Genomic DNA, 17,593 nt, shown 5'->3' with positions numbered 1-17,593 from the left:
TTGCTTAGTATATTTAAATTACTGATTTTTTAGCAGATTTGTTGCAGGCATGCTCTAACTTGTCCTTTCACAGGACACTTGAACACTGGTGTTCTTTTAAAGATCTCCTTGTTCTTTCCAATCCAGTAATTTGTGGCTAATGAAGTTAATGCGGCTTTTCAACTCCAGCCACAACAGAACCAGCACAAGCATAAGGAGACAGCATTTAGCTGTTCCACAAAGAGAACTTCACTAAAACACACAGACTTCATCTCATTTCCTTTGTGTGGAGCCCAGCATTATTTCAGCCTTGCTAAGAAGGTAGAAAGTAGTTAAAAACCTTTATTGGTGATCATAAAAGTGCTGTAGAGATTCCAGATAGCAGCAGCTACACCTCTGACATGTCAAAATGACAGACCAGGTATTTTAGAGAATAACACACCATCTTCCTGTTAGAGCAGCTCTCAGATTCTCATCCCCTTTGCCAGAGAGAACTGCAGTGATAGTTACCATAAGTTTTACAAGAAATGGCTTTTGCTGTACTGAAAGGAAACCATTTGAAGTCTAGATTTGAGTCTGTCTGCTTCTAGTTCTTGGAAAAAGGTGTCGTCATCACTTTGCATTATTGCTGCTTGCAGCTGCTGTATTTCCTTTTCCATCCTTGATCTCAGTTCTCTTTTTGTTTTCTGTAGCATCTAAAGAAAATACAGACATTAGCCACAGCATGGAGAAAGAACAGGTATTTATAGAAAATTCAATATACTTACTTGTGCTTGTGCTTTCTCTCTGGTTTGGATTTCTTGGCGTTCTTGAGATAAAGCTTCTGCTAGCATGGAGAACTAAGCATAACATGTGTTTGAGTTGAAGCAATTAAGGGAAAGACTTATAGTGTAAAAAATATTAACTGTCTTTGATGCAGGTCAAGCTTTACCTGATCTTTGTAATAGTTCTCCATAGACTCCAACTCATTTTGATGCTCTCTCCTTTGCTCAGCACGCTTCTCTTTAGCATATGCTCTCAGGTCCTTCAGCCTTTGCCTCTGAATTTCTAAGCCTTCTTCAAATAAGTTTTTAAATATCTGCCAGCAATTTAAAAAAGGAAACCTAAGACTTTGCCAGAAACTTCTAAGTATACATTTACATTTACAGCTGCTTTATCTCCTGACAGAATGGTGCTCACATGAAGATAGGTCACTGCCCATGAAGAAGTACAATTATGTACCTAGTAATGATGGGACAGGTAGAGCTGAGCTGTATTTGTATTACTCAGTTAGCTGAAAATGGTAGATAAAATAAATCTTTCATGTCAGTTTAGTCATATGATTAAGAAAGGGGCTAGAACAGCAAAAGTATATTACGCTTTTTAAATCATTTCAGACAACCCAGCAATGCAAGCCAGGATCTTCGAACAGGCACTGTGATTTCCAACCCACCCTGCGTTATGTTGTCTAACATCAGGGTCTTCATCCAACAGCAAGAAATCCAGCCCATACTCAGGCTTTCCATTTATACACAAGAACACTTACCAGCTACAGCGCAGCTTGAGGCAAACAGTTCTCAAATCACTAACAGTGGATTATGCATTCAACTTCTGGCCTTTTATTTTAAAAGGTGAGAATTGTGTATCTACTCTTGCACAGTGTAATAACTCTATTGGCTTTCCTTAGCTCTGATGTCCAGCCCTAATTAGAGATCATATCTGTCAAAAAGCCCACTTTGTTTAAAGAACATAACTGGATAACAAAGTTTTTTTGCTCAGTTTCCTTAACTAAAGATTTAGATTGTTTTCTTTGGATAGTAACTGTAGGAACAACTTCTTAATCCTACTGTTTCTGAAAACTCATTTCCCTAATTTCTCATGTTACCAGCCCTGTTTTTCCATACTTTATCCTTTCGCTCCTTCTCTTAACCCCTAAAACATCCTTTCTTGTTTTACAGTAGTTTGCCCTAAACTGTATCAGTGTTTCTGAAGAAGGAGCCTTTTCCTCTGTGGCCTTGACTGACCAACCATTTAATCCTGGTTCCTATACTCTGTTCACTTCACTTGCTCTCCACCTACTTGTACAATTATGTGAACTACCAAGACTATGGGTCCTCAGCACAGGAGGCCAAACAAAAACAATTCCACACTAGCAGAGCAAGACATCTTGTACCTACCCTTTCTTCCCGTGTCCTAGCCCGCATCATCTTGGCACGCAGCTGAACCCGGTAATCTTCATAGTATTTCCTGGCTCGAGCCACTTGCTGGCGTTTCTCTCTCACTTTATTCTGAGCCCATTTCTGTCTGCGGATACGTTGCTTAAGTTCTTGCTAAATGGAGAACAGTAGCTGTAAGACCACCAAGCTTCCAACAGATATTGATGCAGGCAAAGCTTTAATTATTTATCATTGCAATAATTTAATCATTGCTAAGTAAGTAGGGGCCTTTACTAAAGACTTTCTCCCTACCCCAATCTTACACTGCAATTATAGTTTAAAGCTTTAGTCACCACTGATTTAGCAAAGTGCATCAAGAGCACTATGTAATTAAGGAGTCAGCATTGCCATGGTAGCTGTGTTGTTACCAGCAACACCAGGAGCCTCAAGTTTCTCCTTGCACATTCTTAGGATTTGTTTGCACTTTTAAAGCAACAGTACAGTGTAATCATAATATTCCATTCCCATGACCTCAGCAGCCTCACAGCAAACACATTACATGGCTTTGAGACCACAGCTACTGAAGAGGCATAAAATTGTCATAAGATAAAAAAGCCACTTTCGTGGACCAGGAAATATGCAGTAGCCAGCACAACATGAGATTTTTGTATTGTGTAACAAACACACTTCAAAGAACGTACCAGTCTCTTGTTATGGTCTTGATCTTTTTTAATAAGTGCAACAAGCAGCTCGTGCTTCTTCAGAGCTTGTTGAACCTGGAGGTTTAAAAAAAGTTCATTACCTTCATCATTCTGCAGGACAGGCATTGTGGGTAGGAGTTCCAAACACTGCTGTGATTTGGTTTTTATGTTTAGAGTTACCATGCATAAGTTAATCAACTTTTATATCTAATAGCTAAATTTTAAACTTAAAGACTGTTCAGAAATAGCACTCAAACCTACAATATGCTTTTATAAAAGGCAATAGCAATCCCAGGCAGTACAAGAGAATCTAATATAAAAGAACTTCGTATTCAAGTGGCTGATAAAAAGTTCTGCTCGCATGTCTAGATACGTACATCCCTGTTTAATTAACTAAGCTGAGATATACATCCTTTCATACTGTGCTTTGAATGTGCATGCACTCCATCTATGCTGCAGACAGAGAGTCAGGATGGTTTTATTGTTATTTTATTATGCAGTACACACTGATGCCTGCTAACTGTTCTGCTGACACTTTGAGGTAAGAACAAGAATACTCACTTCATTCTGGAGTGTTGCTCTGCTTCTGTCAGAAGCTGCCTTAAGTTGTCCAGTATGTGCAAGCTGCTGCTGCCACATTTTATTCATAGTATGGCGGGAAATATGCAGGTGGGGAAACTCTTCCAGTAGCTGAAGTAGGAGGTCATCACCCCTTACTTTTACTACAAGGTAAAGACAGATGTAAGCAATAAATTCCTGGAAAATACATTTAGTGGTAAATTCTTCCAGACAGTGTCAGCCTAAGGCATGAAACATTCTAGTTTGAGCACTATATAAAGCTACCACGCTGTTGCTGTGATGTCAGGCTAACCCAGCAGGACACAAGATCACTCTGGCAGTACAGCAGCAGAGAAATCCCACGATTCTATTGGTGGGGGGTTTTTTTCCCCTGCTGAAAAATTGCTTTTATAGCTCAGGAATAATTTCCCTCCCTACCTCCCTCCACCACATCCAGTGAAGACGGGTATCCCCTTCTTCCCTCAAGTGCTTCTGACCATCACTAACCAGTGATTTTTTTATCTGTCTCTCACTGGTTGCAGGAGGTTAAGATAATGCTAATACAGGAGTAGTAATGACACATCCAGGTCATTACTACATAAACAGGTGTAAAACTGGTTTGCAGCCACCTCATTACCAGTACATTTTTGATCTTTCTGGCAGGAAAAGATGATGGAAGATGAAACAAATGGGTATTAACCAAGTATATGCCCTTTAAACACTGAAAAAAAGGCAGTGTACCTGAGCAACATGCAGACGTAGGGCATTACACAGAAGCATGCACAATGATGTTAACCAAACTGAGCCTGTGATTTGCCTGTTGGCTGTTGTTGAAGCATCACTTGCTCAGCAAAACCAGTGTCAGTGTTAATATCCCAGTGGCAGGGTCTTGATAAGAAGGTGGTCGCCACTGACAGATTCTGCTTTGTTACCTGGATGGGGCTCAGCATCAGCCCACTCACAATAAAGGCCCGATTTTAAATCTCGATACATGCTCAGGAAAAAACAACCACCACCAAAAAACCTGAGCTCATATATAGCTCAGATATATAGCTGAGACTATAGTGGAGCAGGCACAGGCATAGCAGTAATGGAAACAAGCACTGAAAATATCCCAAGGGATTTTAAGGAAGTAGCAAATGGGTCACATATTGATTGTGCATTGGTGACTTACATATACTTAAAGCATTATCTTTCCTAACAAAAATCCAGACATATAGAGGTCATAAGAAGGGGAAAATGCAACAGCTGACTGGTATACGTTGGACTGATGCCTTTATTCTTGGAGTTCAACACATGCTTTCAAAAGATGCCAGTTTTCCACCAAGTATAGTTTTGCAGTTCTTACTTGGAGCTGCTTTCTTTGGCTTCACAGTCCCTCGTTTTGGAATCCACTGGCTGTATTTGGGATTCCGAGGTGTGGTTTTTCTAGAATAAACTTTCACTGGCTGAGGCATTTTTGGAGGTTCTTTAAAGATGTTTTCTTTGTATTCTTGTTCCTTAGGAGCAGATGTAAAACAGATGGAGAACAGGTATGAGGAGGGAAACACTGATAGATCAGAGTTTGGCTATCAGAAGTTAAATGTCTTTGAAACTTCAGAATGAGAATTTGGACATACTGCACTGCATTCTCCAGAAGGCCAGCATTCACCAAATGCAGGTCAGGGTTCAAATAAAGGTTAAATCTCACTATTGCATAACCTCAGCTCTTTTGCAGCACTTAACACTCCTGCAGCAGCCTATGGACTGCTTCTGCAGAGGCTATGGAAGGGACTAGTGCAGCCTACATTGTTGTGACATTGGTATGACGGAGCTTTTCAGTTTAGGTTCTTTGCTGATCCAGTAGCATGTAAGAAAGTAGCAAAAACCCCTTTGTCTTATTGATAGCATTAGAGAATCAGCCTTGCACAAACCCAAGGAGTTTTTGTACTCAAAAGTGTCTAGTCAGATCATCTAGACAAATTTAAAAGGGCAACCAAACCCCAATCAGCAGAGTGTATCACATACCATTTCCTTGGTGACTTCTCTGAGCTTGGAAAGTCTCAGCCTCTCCCTGGCTTTGTAAATTCTTAGTTCATCTTCATAAGCTTTAGCAACCACCTAGCAAATAAAATGAAGAGGACTTTTCAGATAAAATAATCAGTCCATACGACCACCTCATTTGCTTCTTGCACTTTAAATTGTCTTTTTTGCAAAATCTGGGGTTTAAGTCTTTTCCTCAGTAGTCTACAGCTATAACAGTACAAAATTACTAAAGCAGGCCAGATGCCCCCATTAAGTAAGAGCATTCAGTTTTAATGCTTCCAGTATAACTGCTGGTAAGAATGACCAAAAGCTCTAAATGAGGAATACCTTTGCATTTTTTGTTTTTTCATCCCGTTCTTTTTGCAGCTGGCTGCGTATTTTCCCTATGGGGCCTGGTCCATTACTGGAAGGTTTATCTCCCAACTCAGAAGAGAGTTGATGCTGAGATGAGGGTGAGGATGGAGAAAGGGATCGTGGCCTGCTTAGATACGGTGTGTCTGTAAGGAAAGGTGATTCACTGAGTATCTAACTTGAAACAAGAAAAGCCAAACATAAGGGAAAGAAGCCCCCAACACACCCATACAGTCAAATCTTTCCACAGCATAAGAGTTAAAACGTTTAGCACCAGTTAATCATAAAGTTAAATTCATTGCCTTTAGAATTATCCCTGCCCCAAATCACAAACTGTGGGGCTTTCCTAACAGTAAGGAGATATTCAAGATGGGAAGGGAAAAAGCAGTAAAGGCAACTGAAGGTAACTCAAGGTGAGAGACTGTCTATATGCCACAAACAGCTTTGTCTTGCAATATAATGTTGTGCATGTGAATTAGATCAAGCTACATGATAGCTTTATAGCCTGGTGTGCATATAGGGTGGCTGCACAATGTTTGTACATGCTGTGTTCAGCCCCCATTTCAGAATCACAGTCCTGTCCATGAGCTGGTATTCTGTCCCACTTTCTGTACTGTTTTTTACTGCAGCTGTGTTTGCCTTGTCTTTTTAGTAAAGTTTTACCATAGGTATTTAAGTGTTAAATGAGAACTTAATTTTAATTGTTACTGTTGCTCAGGTTTAGATGTAAGACATAACTTGGTGACTATGAGTAGTTCAGTGTAGCAGCTTTACATGAGAAGGGATTTCTCATAGATATTCCCTTTATCCTAATACTCAGCTGGCCTAAGAATCATTATTACCTCGCTCAGCTTTCCTCCGGCGATAATCCATGACACTGTCACTGTGCTGAGACAGGTTGTCTTCATCTGTCAGCTCTTCTTCTCTGGTGTGCCCACCCAAAGCTCTCTTTAACATCTGTTGGATAGATTTTTTTGGGAGGTCATGTTCAATAATTGAGTTTAGAAATGTCTGAAGTCAGGTGTTAGTTGCAGATTTCCTTTTCATCAATATTAAGTTTATATTCTTGTTCTCTCCACTCTCATAACTAAGGCCAAATTGCTCAGATACAACAACGAATAGCTTTCACTTACTAGATCTAGTTCATTTAGCCTGTGAGAGATGTTTTCTGACACTTCATGAAGCTCTTGCTCAGATAGCTTTTCCTCTGTTGTTCTGTGGGAAAGAGACTCTTCAAGTGAATCTGTGGTAGAATTTTCATACCTGCTAAAAAGAAAACAGAGTTTTTGTTTCTATTCTAAAAACCTTGAAGATAAGCATTACCTCACACAAACAATTCCAGTGCACTTTTTGTGTGAGCACATTTTTACAGAATTAAGTAGAAGCTGAATGTGTAAATACCTATATTTAAGAATATTGATATCAGGAGAAACAGGAACTCTCTCTGTTAAGATTAATCTTTCACTGAGATGCACTGAAGGAAGAACAGATCTTATTTAAGGGTGGCAGGTGGGGGGCCCAGGCAGCCACATAGTCAGAAGTGCTTGCTTGGCTCAGTACTGGGAAAGAATGCACTTGCCTTTTCTTTCTAGGCAGGTACCAAGATTCAGGAGTGTGTTCTACTTGTTCAGCACGTAGTGAGAGTTTATCATGTAAAGAGGAAGCAGATGCAGGAGTCTCATATACGTAAGGAACCTAAGAAAATAAGAGTAAATTAAGATCTAAGATCTCCACAGTAAAGCTCAAAAATCATATAAGTAGAGAGATCCTACAACAGCTTTTATAGAACAATTTCAAACCCTATGATTATATAGATATAAAAGTAGTTATATCTCCAGACCCCTGACTGAAGATAGTTTGCTTTAGAGAATTAGATGCTTAAAGAAATATACTAGAAAAAATATAGATCAGTTCAAGAATCATCTGCAGCTAAACCACTGAATCAGAAGAACAAGATCTAGGTTAAGTTATATGACTACATATAGTAGTAATATAAATACTACCTCATTAGCCTGGGACTAATGCCAAGTAATGCAAGTAAGCTGAACCTCTCTGAATGTGGACTAAGCCGCAATTCACAGCAAACAAAAATAAAACACTAATGTCCTTGTGCCATTTAGTTACGTTCTTTAGTATTGCCTGGTAATGTGTCTGTTCAAAGTGGAGTAATTCAGGATTGGCATGCACATACTTGCAAATACACCAATGGAAAATGAGTTTTAAGCAGAGAATGTTTTAAACAGACAATGTAGAAGTAAAGGCTGTTGAAACTTGGAACAAATGAAGTCTGTGAGTACCTCTTGTGGTTGCAGAAGGGAAAAAAAAAAAGTGTGTTCTAGAGCAAAGAACTTCCTATACAGACATGCTTCCACAAGTGCAGAATGGCATCTGCTGATCAATTTGTGGGGTTTTGCATTATTCAGTTTTTGAAAAGCAAAGGGCAGTGAAAGGAAATAAAATTAAATAATGCAGCCAAGCAGCTCCATGCTCTTAAGGAAGCAGCAAAATCTGAGTTTTACTGGAGTCTGAACAACCCCAGAAAACCAGAAATCTTACTAATTTAGAATATTGATACATTTCAGAGAAGGTACATGATTGTACTCGTGTGTTTTACACATTAATTAAATGTATCCTGGTTTGATTAAAACCAGGATAACTAGTAACTGCGTGATTGCAATAAATCAGAACTCCATAGCGACTGGCACTTACACTTCTTGGAGCAACCACCTCCAGAAAGAAATTGCATGACTTACATAAACTGTATGTAGTCACACATTCCATCACTGATTGTATATTGAACAAAGCAAGCCAAAAGCAGGTTTGGAAAGAAGCCAAGAAGTGCCACAAGACATCAGGAGAATTAAGCAGAAATCCAAAAATACTGACTTAACTTCCACAGATAAAGTAAAGATGGAACTTCTACCTTTGCCACACTGTCCTCAGCATCACTTGATACCACCTTGTCTCCCACTGCAGAAGTAGATGACAGGTGTTAGTGGATGGTACAGGCTGCACTGTGCCTACTAATGGGGAGAACAAGTAAAAAAAATGTGATCCATGGCTGTTGAATCCAAATTATTCCACGAGAACAGAATGACAAAGCAACTGTGGTTACACAGTTGTGACATTCATTTTGGTAATTTCTCAAGTTTTGAACATTCAATGTCATGGGAATGCTATGGAAACTAGCAAGGTAAGCAGGGTTTCCTTGGCAACAGGGAAAATAAGTACTGAAAACTGGTTTGTAAGCCTTTTCTACAATAGCAGTTTATGGCTTTTTCCTAGAGATGAAACCGGCTGGTTTGGTCCATGTTTCTCTGCTCAGAATAAGCTCAGCCATGGGAGTTACCTACTAGAAGAGATTTCTGAAGAAAAGGCCCCTCTTAAATGGACTAAGACAGGAATTGAACTGGGAGCACAGATTATTTTTCTCTAGCACAGTGAACAGCTCAAAAAGTAACTTATTTTTGTTTCTCTATAAAACACAGAAATATAAACTTGTGGCTGTATTTAAAACAACGCACCCGTAGTTTCAAACCCACGTTTCTTGTAGTGCCAGTAAAGATAAATGCAACATTTGACCCTTCAGAATTACCCTATAGGAAGCAAAACTCTCTCTCACCAGGGATCTTCCTTGACAGAGGAGGACTACCAGAAACATCTTCAGCTTTTTCTGTAAGTGACTTTTCAAGCTGAAATAAAAAGCAAATGTTTTCTATACATGCACAGGAGAGTGTTGAGAGGAAGGTTCATACATTAAATTTGTCTGCATATGGAAATCAATGCTCATTTTATAGATAAATAATCACTATAAGTATTGTTTACTATATTGTAAACTCTGCAGTTACATTGATGATGGTGATGCATATATACAGCTATAAAGGAAACACACTCCTCAAATTAACTTCCTCTCTGGGCACTCAGTGAAGAATGACTCCACAGTCCAGACTTCTTTGTACTGAAGATAAAATCTGACATACTCAGAAGCATTCTTCAGAGACCAGTTAGTCCCACTATGAAAGTATAGTAGAAGGTTTTAAAATGAAAGCAGTATTGATTACTAATATATATACATCTAAATACACATATAATAATCAAATGTTAGGATTTTAGGTTTCTACTTACAGTAGAAATTGTCACTCCTTGACTCTCAGCCAAAGCAGCTGACTGGCTGGCTGAGCTGTGAAAATCTCTCCATCCAGGATAATGAGGTCTGCCTTCTGAAGGCTGAAATGGTGGTAGCAAAGGAATAGCTTGTTGTATAGGCTCCCCAAGTTTTGTAGCACTGGCACTCAAACTCCCTTTTTGAGGTTCAGTAGTATGAACAGACTCCATTGATCCTTGAGAGACAAATATGAAGAACTTTGTGTTATCCATGAAAGCAGAATGTTACTTTTTTATACTGTCCATATATATTAAAGGGCAGTATCTAAATATCTCCTGTTAGCTATTATCTTTGCTGGTTTGCTTAGAAGAGCATTGTAACATTTTTATGCCTGATGTTACTTCTGTTTAGAGATACATCCTGCAGCCCATCCCTGTCTCACTACTTTTCTAAGAGCACCAAGTTTTTCATGACTGTATATATGTATGCACATACATGTATATGAATATATTGCATGGGTGCATACACAGTAAATAGCTTTCAGTTAGCTGTTATTTTCCCCCCAGTCATTTTAGATACATACTGGGAACGCCTGCTCATGTGCAGGAATTCTAAGCAACAACAGAGCCACAGCCAGCAGAGGACAACTGGAGAAGGTGGCTGCTGCCTGTCAGAATGATTCACCCAATACACAATCTGTCCATAAGCGCTCTTAAGAGCAGCATCAAATCCCTCTTGAGAACATGATTCTTTAGTATTTTGTTTACTAAACTACGAAAGGAAAAAAACTAGCTGAAACTGAGTCCTGGCTAAGCAGAAATACCCCACATGATGGAGTCTGCATACTCTGCGACACTGAATTTCTGAAAAGGATTTATCCATTTCAAAATGTAGCCAAAGTATTTCCTTCATCCTTTACACTGTCTTAGTACCCTGCACCCCTTACCTCATCTACCCGATTTTGACTATCACAAGAATTAATACTCACCATCTTCCTTTTCCTTTACAGTGACCCTTTCAGTTTCAGAGAACTGTCTAGGAACTGTAATAGCCTCTGAGTGTTTAGATGCTTCCACCCCCTTGTCCTTTGCTGCTGGTAACAATTCAGGCCACTTGAATTCTAGAAGTGGGGTTTGGAAAAGACTGAATTAAGAACTATAAAGCATCTTGCTATGAACTGTTTAGATGGACAGTTTTCATGTTTGGTATGTTATTAACCTTGTGTTGGCAATCCATACTATGATCAAAATAGGTCTGAAATTCTTACTCATAATTTTATTCAATATAAATTTCATAATTCATAACTTTTCTTTATGCCTCTACTTTGAGAGATAAGAATAGGAATATTCTCATAGAAAAATAGGAATGGGCTCCATTTAAGTAATCTGCACATTACTTGTTCCAGAGCTGCCCATAATGGCTTTAAATGGCACACAAAAGCCTGGAAATGTTACTACAGAGTAGTCTGAATTCCTCCCCCCTCAAAACACTCACCTTCCTCTCTCTTGGAAAACGAATAGGCTGTATCTCCAAGTCTAATTAATTCACTGGTAGATTCTGAGCCATCTACATCATAAGATGGAACAGAAAATTCTGACTGGGACCTAAGGGGAACATAAAGGGTGAAATGCTGGTCATTTCCAACCCTAACCGTTCTATGATTCTGGATTTACTCTAAAACTCTTTGCCACTTCAGTCCACAAGATGGAGCTGCAGAAGAGTGGCAATTCTACTTCAGGGGGCTGGCTATTACAGCATAGGGCATGAAAGACCAGCTTCTATAAAACAAACCAGTGTAGAAGCTGCCAAGATAAATCGAATGCCATTTAACTAAAACACAGTTATTTAGAACAAAGACAAAGTTCTCAGCTTGTTTCATCCCACATGCAAAATAAATTTAAGGGAAACAAAACATCAGCAGCACTCTTCAAGGGCAAAAAAAGTTCTGGATCTAATTTTAGCCCTCTTGCTGCTTGACTAAAGGAGAAAGTCACCTCACATTCCATTTGACATATGTAATCAGTATGTTTCCTACTTGTATACTATTAAAAACCTGCTAGTTTCTCTACAGATACACACAAAGATAGTCAATGACTGTGTCAATGTAAATACTCAGAATTGGTCTTACCCTTCAACTGATGAGAATATTGAAGGCTGTGTAAGTTGACCAGCATTGCTTTCCAGCTGCTCCTGAGGTGCAATCTGAATTTCATGACTGGATAGCACATTGGCCTCCTCTGTTAACAGTAAGAGGAAAATTACTTCTACCTATTCACAGGTATTATTGCCAATATCATCAAAACAGTTTAAGTGGAATAAAACACTTGGAGGGGGAAACTTTTATGGTAGGTTTTCAAAGCACTACAACTACCATATACCCTGTTTCAGTTATAAATAACTTTTTCTTCCTCAAAATAATTAAATCCTGTACTTCTAACTAGAAAATTGGAGCCACCAACACTTACTGGGTAGCAGCAGCAGTCTGACAGAAGGAAAAAGCAGAAATACAGGCACTGAAAATTGCTACTGCTTTTTCTGCCATTCACAGCAAACCAGGACAGGAGGCCATTGTCTCTGCCACCAAGTCCTCTCCCCTTTACTCACAGGGTGCAACAGCCAGCGATGACAGTTCTTATCAGCTTTAAGATAGTAAGACCAGTACCCAGTCTGCACTAATGATGATGTCTCTGAAGGGCTGAGTAGCTTGTCTTCTGTTTAGCATTTTCCTCAAAATAGCCCCTGCTATGGATCTGCTCAAGGCCCACTTCACAGGAAAGCTTAAGTCACCCCCCTGTTTGTCTCTGAGTAAGTAAAAGGGACATTTGCTCATTGTTCTAATTAAACTCAACATTTCCCTCCCTGAATCCTAACATCTGACAAGTCAAAAAGCAACATAGTAACAGAGGATGAATTGCCTGGGGAAGGTTTCTGCCACAGGAATGAAGCAGAAAGATTACATTCCACAATTCTTGCCCTTTAACAAATTTTGGGGAAAATAAATTCTCTGGTTTATGATTATTGTTTATGAAAATAAGGAATGTAAATACCCAGTTTGGCCACTGAAGTTTCCTCCTCACTCTCCCTCCCGCCCCTCTCCATGGCCAGTTTCATTCTCTCTTCTGCATTGTCAAGGTTACAAATAAGGCAAACACACCCATTAAATCTTTGCTACATTGGAAACACTCTGGGTGTCCCAAAAGAAGTTTTCACATAGCTTACATCTTCCAATAGATATCATTCCCCAGCACTGCTAGGGAGGAGAACAGTACAGAAACAGTTTTTACCTATTATGGGAGCTGTTTTCCAGCCATGAATACCAAGGTCATGAGAACCTAAGCTCTCAGCAAGATAACTTGATAGCAGACAAACAGAAAAAGTAAGCTGTCCATAATATAGTAGTAGCAGAACCTTAAACTAGGATATCCTTCTACTCACCTCCATCCTGAGAAGATTCACTGTCTTCTTCTGTAAGATACTCTAACAAACCATCAAATATTTCCAGGAGGTTTCTGATAGATTCCTTCTCTCCTTTCACAATGTTCTCACCTTAAGAGAAGGTACTGTCACATGTTAATAATTAGTACTTCCCACAAGAAAAATTCTCAAAAGCAGTTTTCTGGAGAAGAGCATTTGGAAATTCTTGTGTGTTTTCTTATACATATTAGCTACAGCATGAACTAAGTCTATGGACTGACAGGCAGGATTACAAACACTAGCCACGCTGCATAGGTACCAAATTAGAAAGAGATATTTGGTATCAAGCAAGCAGTTTTCATTCTTTGCAGGCTGTGTTATGTGAGACTGTACCTATGAACACTCAGTGAAAGCTTTTATCTGTGTACAAAGGACAGACACAACACGGTTTAAGTCTTTACTCACCAGCTTTTTAAAATGCTGTAACAAGTTCAAAATTCAAGGCTCATGTCAAACCCAGGCTCCAAGCTCTAACTGAATACAGAAAAACACTGAGGCAGTCAGTAACAGACTGCAGGTAACACTTTAGCAGATGAGTGAAGTACGACTGATAATTAACTTCAACGTTTCTTACAGGTCTGTCTCACACAAGACAGCTCCTATTTATTCTCTGCTTGCTGTTTAAACTATCAGCTGATGTCCAAGTCAAGGGTTTAGTGTTTTGATGACATTCACTACAGGAAAAAGACCTTTCATGTAAGTCTGAAAGTATGCTTTATAACATATGGTTCTTATAAGTTGTTAAAATCAAACCACACAGATATTCAGCTGGTGTTTGTCTATGTTAAAATGAATACTTACCAGTGATGTGTGACAAGCTGACCTGCAAATAGTCCAATGCCAGGGAATCTATTACTGCTTGCACATTATGTGCATCATCCTCTTGGCTTCTAGGAGTAGCTATGAAATCTATTTAAAATAAATAATAGGTTTTAGGCTAAGTGGATAGCTTATTGCAGATATTTTAACTAAACTAACTTTCACTTCAAAGTACTTTCTCAATACCTTATCTACTTGGTGAAAAGCCCAAGTATCATATAGTTGTGTGACTTTTTATAAATACTGAGTACAAACTTGGAACACTCCTGGAAGCTGTGAGGATTTTATCAGCTGAAGTATTGAATTCAAGAATAGAGACCACCAAAGTATTTTTCCTCTTCACTCCCAGCACACACATCTAGTTCAGATCATCATACTGGAACAGCAGTTTGTGTTAAGGTCACTTCTTCCCCTGTCAGAGACTAGCTGGACTGCAATGTATTCTACTTAATTGGGAGCAGCATTATTTTTAGTTCTGAGCTTATATTTAACAGGACTTCTACCTCCAGTAGCTGCCAGTTACCTCAGTGCTATTAAAATCTTCTGCAAGTAGGAGTCTTGACACTTCCCAAACAGAATAGTTTACCATAAAGCAAACATAGATAATTGTATAGCCCTTGCTTAACCATTGTCACTGAAGTGAAATGGAGTTGGGTTAAATCAGAGTTAAGTCACAGCTCTCAGCAGACTACAAGTATTAAGCATTTTATGAGAATAGGCTTCAGTATTAATCCTGAAATGTTAATAATGAGCCAACTCCCACCCTTCCAAGGCACTGTGCCTATGTATGGCTTTCAAGGCCTAATTTACAATAGAAGAAGTGTTGCTGTAGCCATGCGAGTGAACTCCCCTCACAGCTGCCATTCCTACCAGATAAAAAAGCCACAAAAATTGGCCTAGAGTACTTAAATCTTCTTAAACAATGACAATCATATGTGTTTGTCTTTGGAAGGACACAAACACTTTAAAAGCCTTATCTGTGGTAGGGTTTGTAAACTTGAATTTGTAAAATATAAAGGGGGAAAAAAAAAAAGAAAAGCAGGTTTAGAAATTCCTGACTATTGTTCCCACCTGGTACTTTTTCTCTCAAGATTGACTCATAAAGACGAACAAACACATCAGCACCACATTCTGAGAGATGCTTTATGTGCTGGTTTATGTGACAGCTCCTTAGAAGATCATTGGCAACGCTGACCCAATCTGTTCAGAAGTAAAACATATTAAAAACATTTCAGTCAGAACTGAAAGGCAGAGAAATAAAGACATGGTGACTCATAGTGAAAGATGGAACCTGTTTAAGTGTCTCTCACCCCACCATAGGTGGTCATTCCTGATTGTCCAAAATACTGAGCATGTTGTATGCTTACTGCTCCATGCCATGCCCTGTTTACTTCAGGTAGAATGTAGGTTTAGGATGGAAAAGACCTGCAAGATCAAGTCCAGCCCTTAACCCAGCACTGCCAACTCCCACTCAACCATGTCCCTAAGCACCACATTTACACAGCTTTTAAACACCTCCAGGAGTGGTGGCTCAACCACTCCCTTGGGCAGCCTGTTGCAGTGCTGGACAACCCTTTTGGTGAAGAAATTTTTCCTAGTATTCAATCTGAACCTCCCCTGGCCCAACTCAAGGCCATTTTCTCTCATTCTATTACTTGCTGCTTGGTGAAGAGACTGATCCCCACCTCACTACAACCTCCTTTCAGGAAACCTTTCCTTTCGGATGGAAACAAGGAAAGAGTGAGGAAGGATCCATGCCAGCATCATGCACAATTGGACTTGAGAGTCGTAGGACACCAAAGTACCACAAGTTGGGCAGATTACTGTTTTTTCTTCCACAAAATGGAAAGCAAATTTTGGTCTGGCTGCATAGCCAGGAATTCCAAACCTTAATGGACTTATAAAATAAGCTTTGATACATCTTTTTATCAAGAATTAGAAATGACATATACTTTTTTGGAAAAGATGAGCTCTTCTCTTTACAAACCCCATTTCTCTTACACTCTTATGCAATCACAACACTGCTAATGTAACTATCCTTCATGAAAGTGAAATTCAAGGACTACTTTGATTAGTTTGTTGTTTGGGGAATACAAGAATCTGGAGCTGGTCCCACCAACTTCACTCTATGTTGAGCACAGTAAGATGTGTCCGTAAACAGCCTGATTCTCCCAAAACTTTTGAGCCCTGAATCCAAAGTGCTTTGAAGTACATGCATTTCTACAGCCTTCCTCGTTACCCAATTGAAATGTCAACCTGGAAAAGCAAAAGCCTTCATCTCTGTTAGACTCTTGAGGTTTGGATTTTCCCCCCATATGTTGCTTTTGCAAACAAAGCAATACTTTAACAGGCATTATCAAGGACTTTAAATTACTATAGAATGGATTAACCATCTTTGGAAGGAACAGAGTATACAATTGCTACAACAGAAACTGATTTGTGCGTGTTTCATGCTTCTGTACACAGGCAGTATTGCTTTTCCATCACTATTATTAATTCAGTTCCAGAAATCACTTTACCCTAACATTTTAATAGCTTCAGATGCACAAGAGGTTCAAGTAGCATCTCCTATATTTCAGACCCATGCCTCAGAAAACTTAAGTTCATCTCCAGCTTTATCAATGTAAATGTGTCCCGGGGGGGCGGGGAAGAGGAGATTAACATAAAGAGCTTAAAAAGCAACAACACGAGCAACAGCTTTACGGAACAGCACGCCTGAACCAGACGGACGGTGTGAGCGATGCGAGCAGCAGGTAGGTGACAAGGTAGAGAGAGAAAGGGCAGCTCTCTCCGCCTCGCCTCCTCCACCCCTGCAGCGCACGAAGGCGGGCTGCTCCTCCGGGGGTCACACTGCCCACAGGACGGCGGGGACACGCCACCACCGCGCCGGGAAGGCCACGAATCCAGGAGGGAGAGAGCCCCTCTCCGCTGAGCCGCCCCTACCTCTATCCTCGGCGGTGCCCATGGCGCGGCGCCTCAGGCGCCAACCGACCCGGGAGATTTAAACGTCCCCTCGCGGCGTCCTGCGCGCTGATTGGGCAGCTGCGCCGGAACGGGCGGGGCTGTCGCGCCGGGCAGCGTTTACTTCCGGCATCTGTCGCCGTTGCGGGCTGCGGGCCCGCCGGTCACCATGGAAACGGAGAAGGGGGGCGGCGGGAGAAAAGAGCCTGTGCCTCAAAGCCACGCCGCAGCGTGGGTCACGTGTCGCCCGCTTCCTGTCATGTGATTGCTCCCCCCTCCCATGTGGGCCCTCCGGGATCGCCTCAGCAGCGCCGTGAGGGCCCTGCCCGGGTCCCCCCCGCCACGGCCCGGGCTCCCCCGGGTGCGGCCGGGCAGCGTGCCAGCCGCGCAGGGCGGCTGGTGGCGTAAAATGGCGGCGGCGTTGGGGGTTTGCCCGGGGTGGTTCCGCCTTCGTCACCCAAAGGAGGCGGTGGTTGGCGTTTCCT

The 17,593-nt window shown here is 40.6% G+C and overlaps 1 protein-coding gene across 3 annotated transcripts; it reads right to left on the bottom strand.

Annotated features, from left to right (window-relative positions):
* Positions 1-255: 255 nt before the first annotated feature.
* On the bottom strand, positions 256-17,474 carry CEP95 (centrosomal protein 95). 3 transcript variants are annotated; one of them, XM_030506358.2, is made up of 22 exons: positions 17,091-17,474; positions 15,219-15,347; positions 14,130-14,237; positions 13,290-13,400; positions 11,983-12,091; positions 11,349-11,458; positions 10,843-10,974; positions 9,875-10,089; positions 9,372-9,441; positions 8,673-8,719; positions 7,329-7,444; positions 6,883-7,015; positions 6,592-6,706; positions 5,726-5,895; positions 5,381-5,473; positions 4,722-4,872; positions 3,377-3,537; positions 2,816-2,890; positions 2,136-2,288; positions 911-1,057; positions 747-818; positions 256-674 (listed from the first exon to the last, which is right to left on the bottom strand). In XM_030506358.2, exons 1-22 carry the CDS (start codon positions 17,110-17,112, stop codon positions 498-500), a joined length of 2,616 nt encoding a protein of 871 aa, XP_030362218.1. In that variant the 5' UTR covers positions 17,113-17,474; the 3' UTR covers positions 256-497. The 3 variants fall into 3 exon arrangements, with proteins under 3 accessions (XP_030362218.1, XP_030362219.1, XP_030362220.1); XM_030506359.2 differs by having other exon boundaries at positions 6,883-7,012; XM_030506360.2 differs by having other exon boundaries at positions 6,883-6,964.
* Between the last annotated feature and the right edge of the window lie 119 nt (positions 17,475-17,593).

This window comes from Strigops habroptila, chromosome 14 (genome assembly GCF_004027225.2).
Source record: "Strigops habroptila isolate Jane chromosome 14, bStrHab1.2.pri, whole genome shotgun sequence".
Lineage (NCBI taxonomy): Eukaryota > Metazoa > Chordata > Aves > Psittaciformes > Psittacidae > Strigops > Strigops habroptila.
Note: the sequence above shows the minus strand (reverse complement) of the source record. Positions and strands in the feature narration are given on the sequence as shown.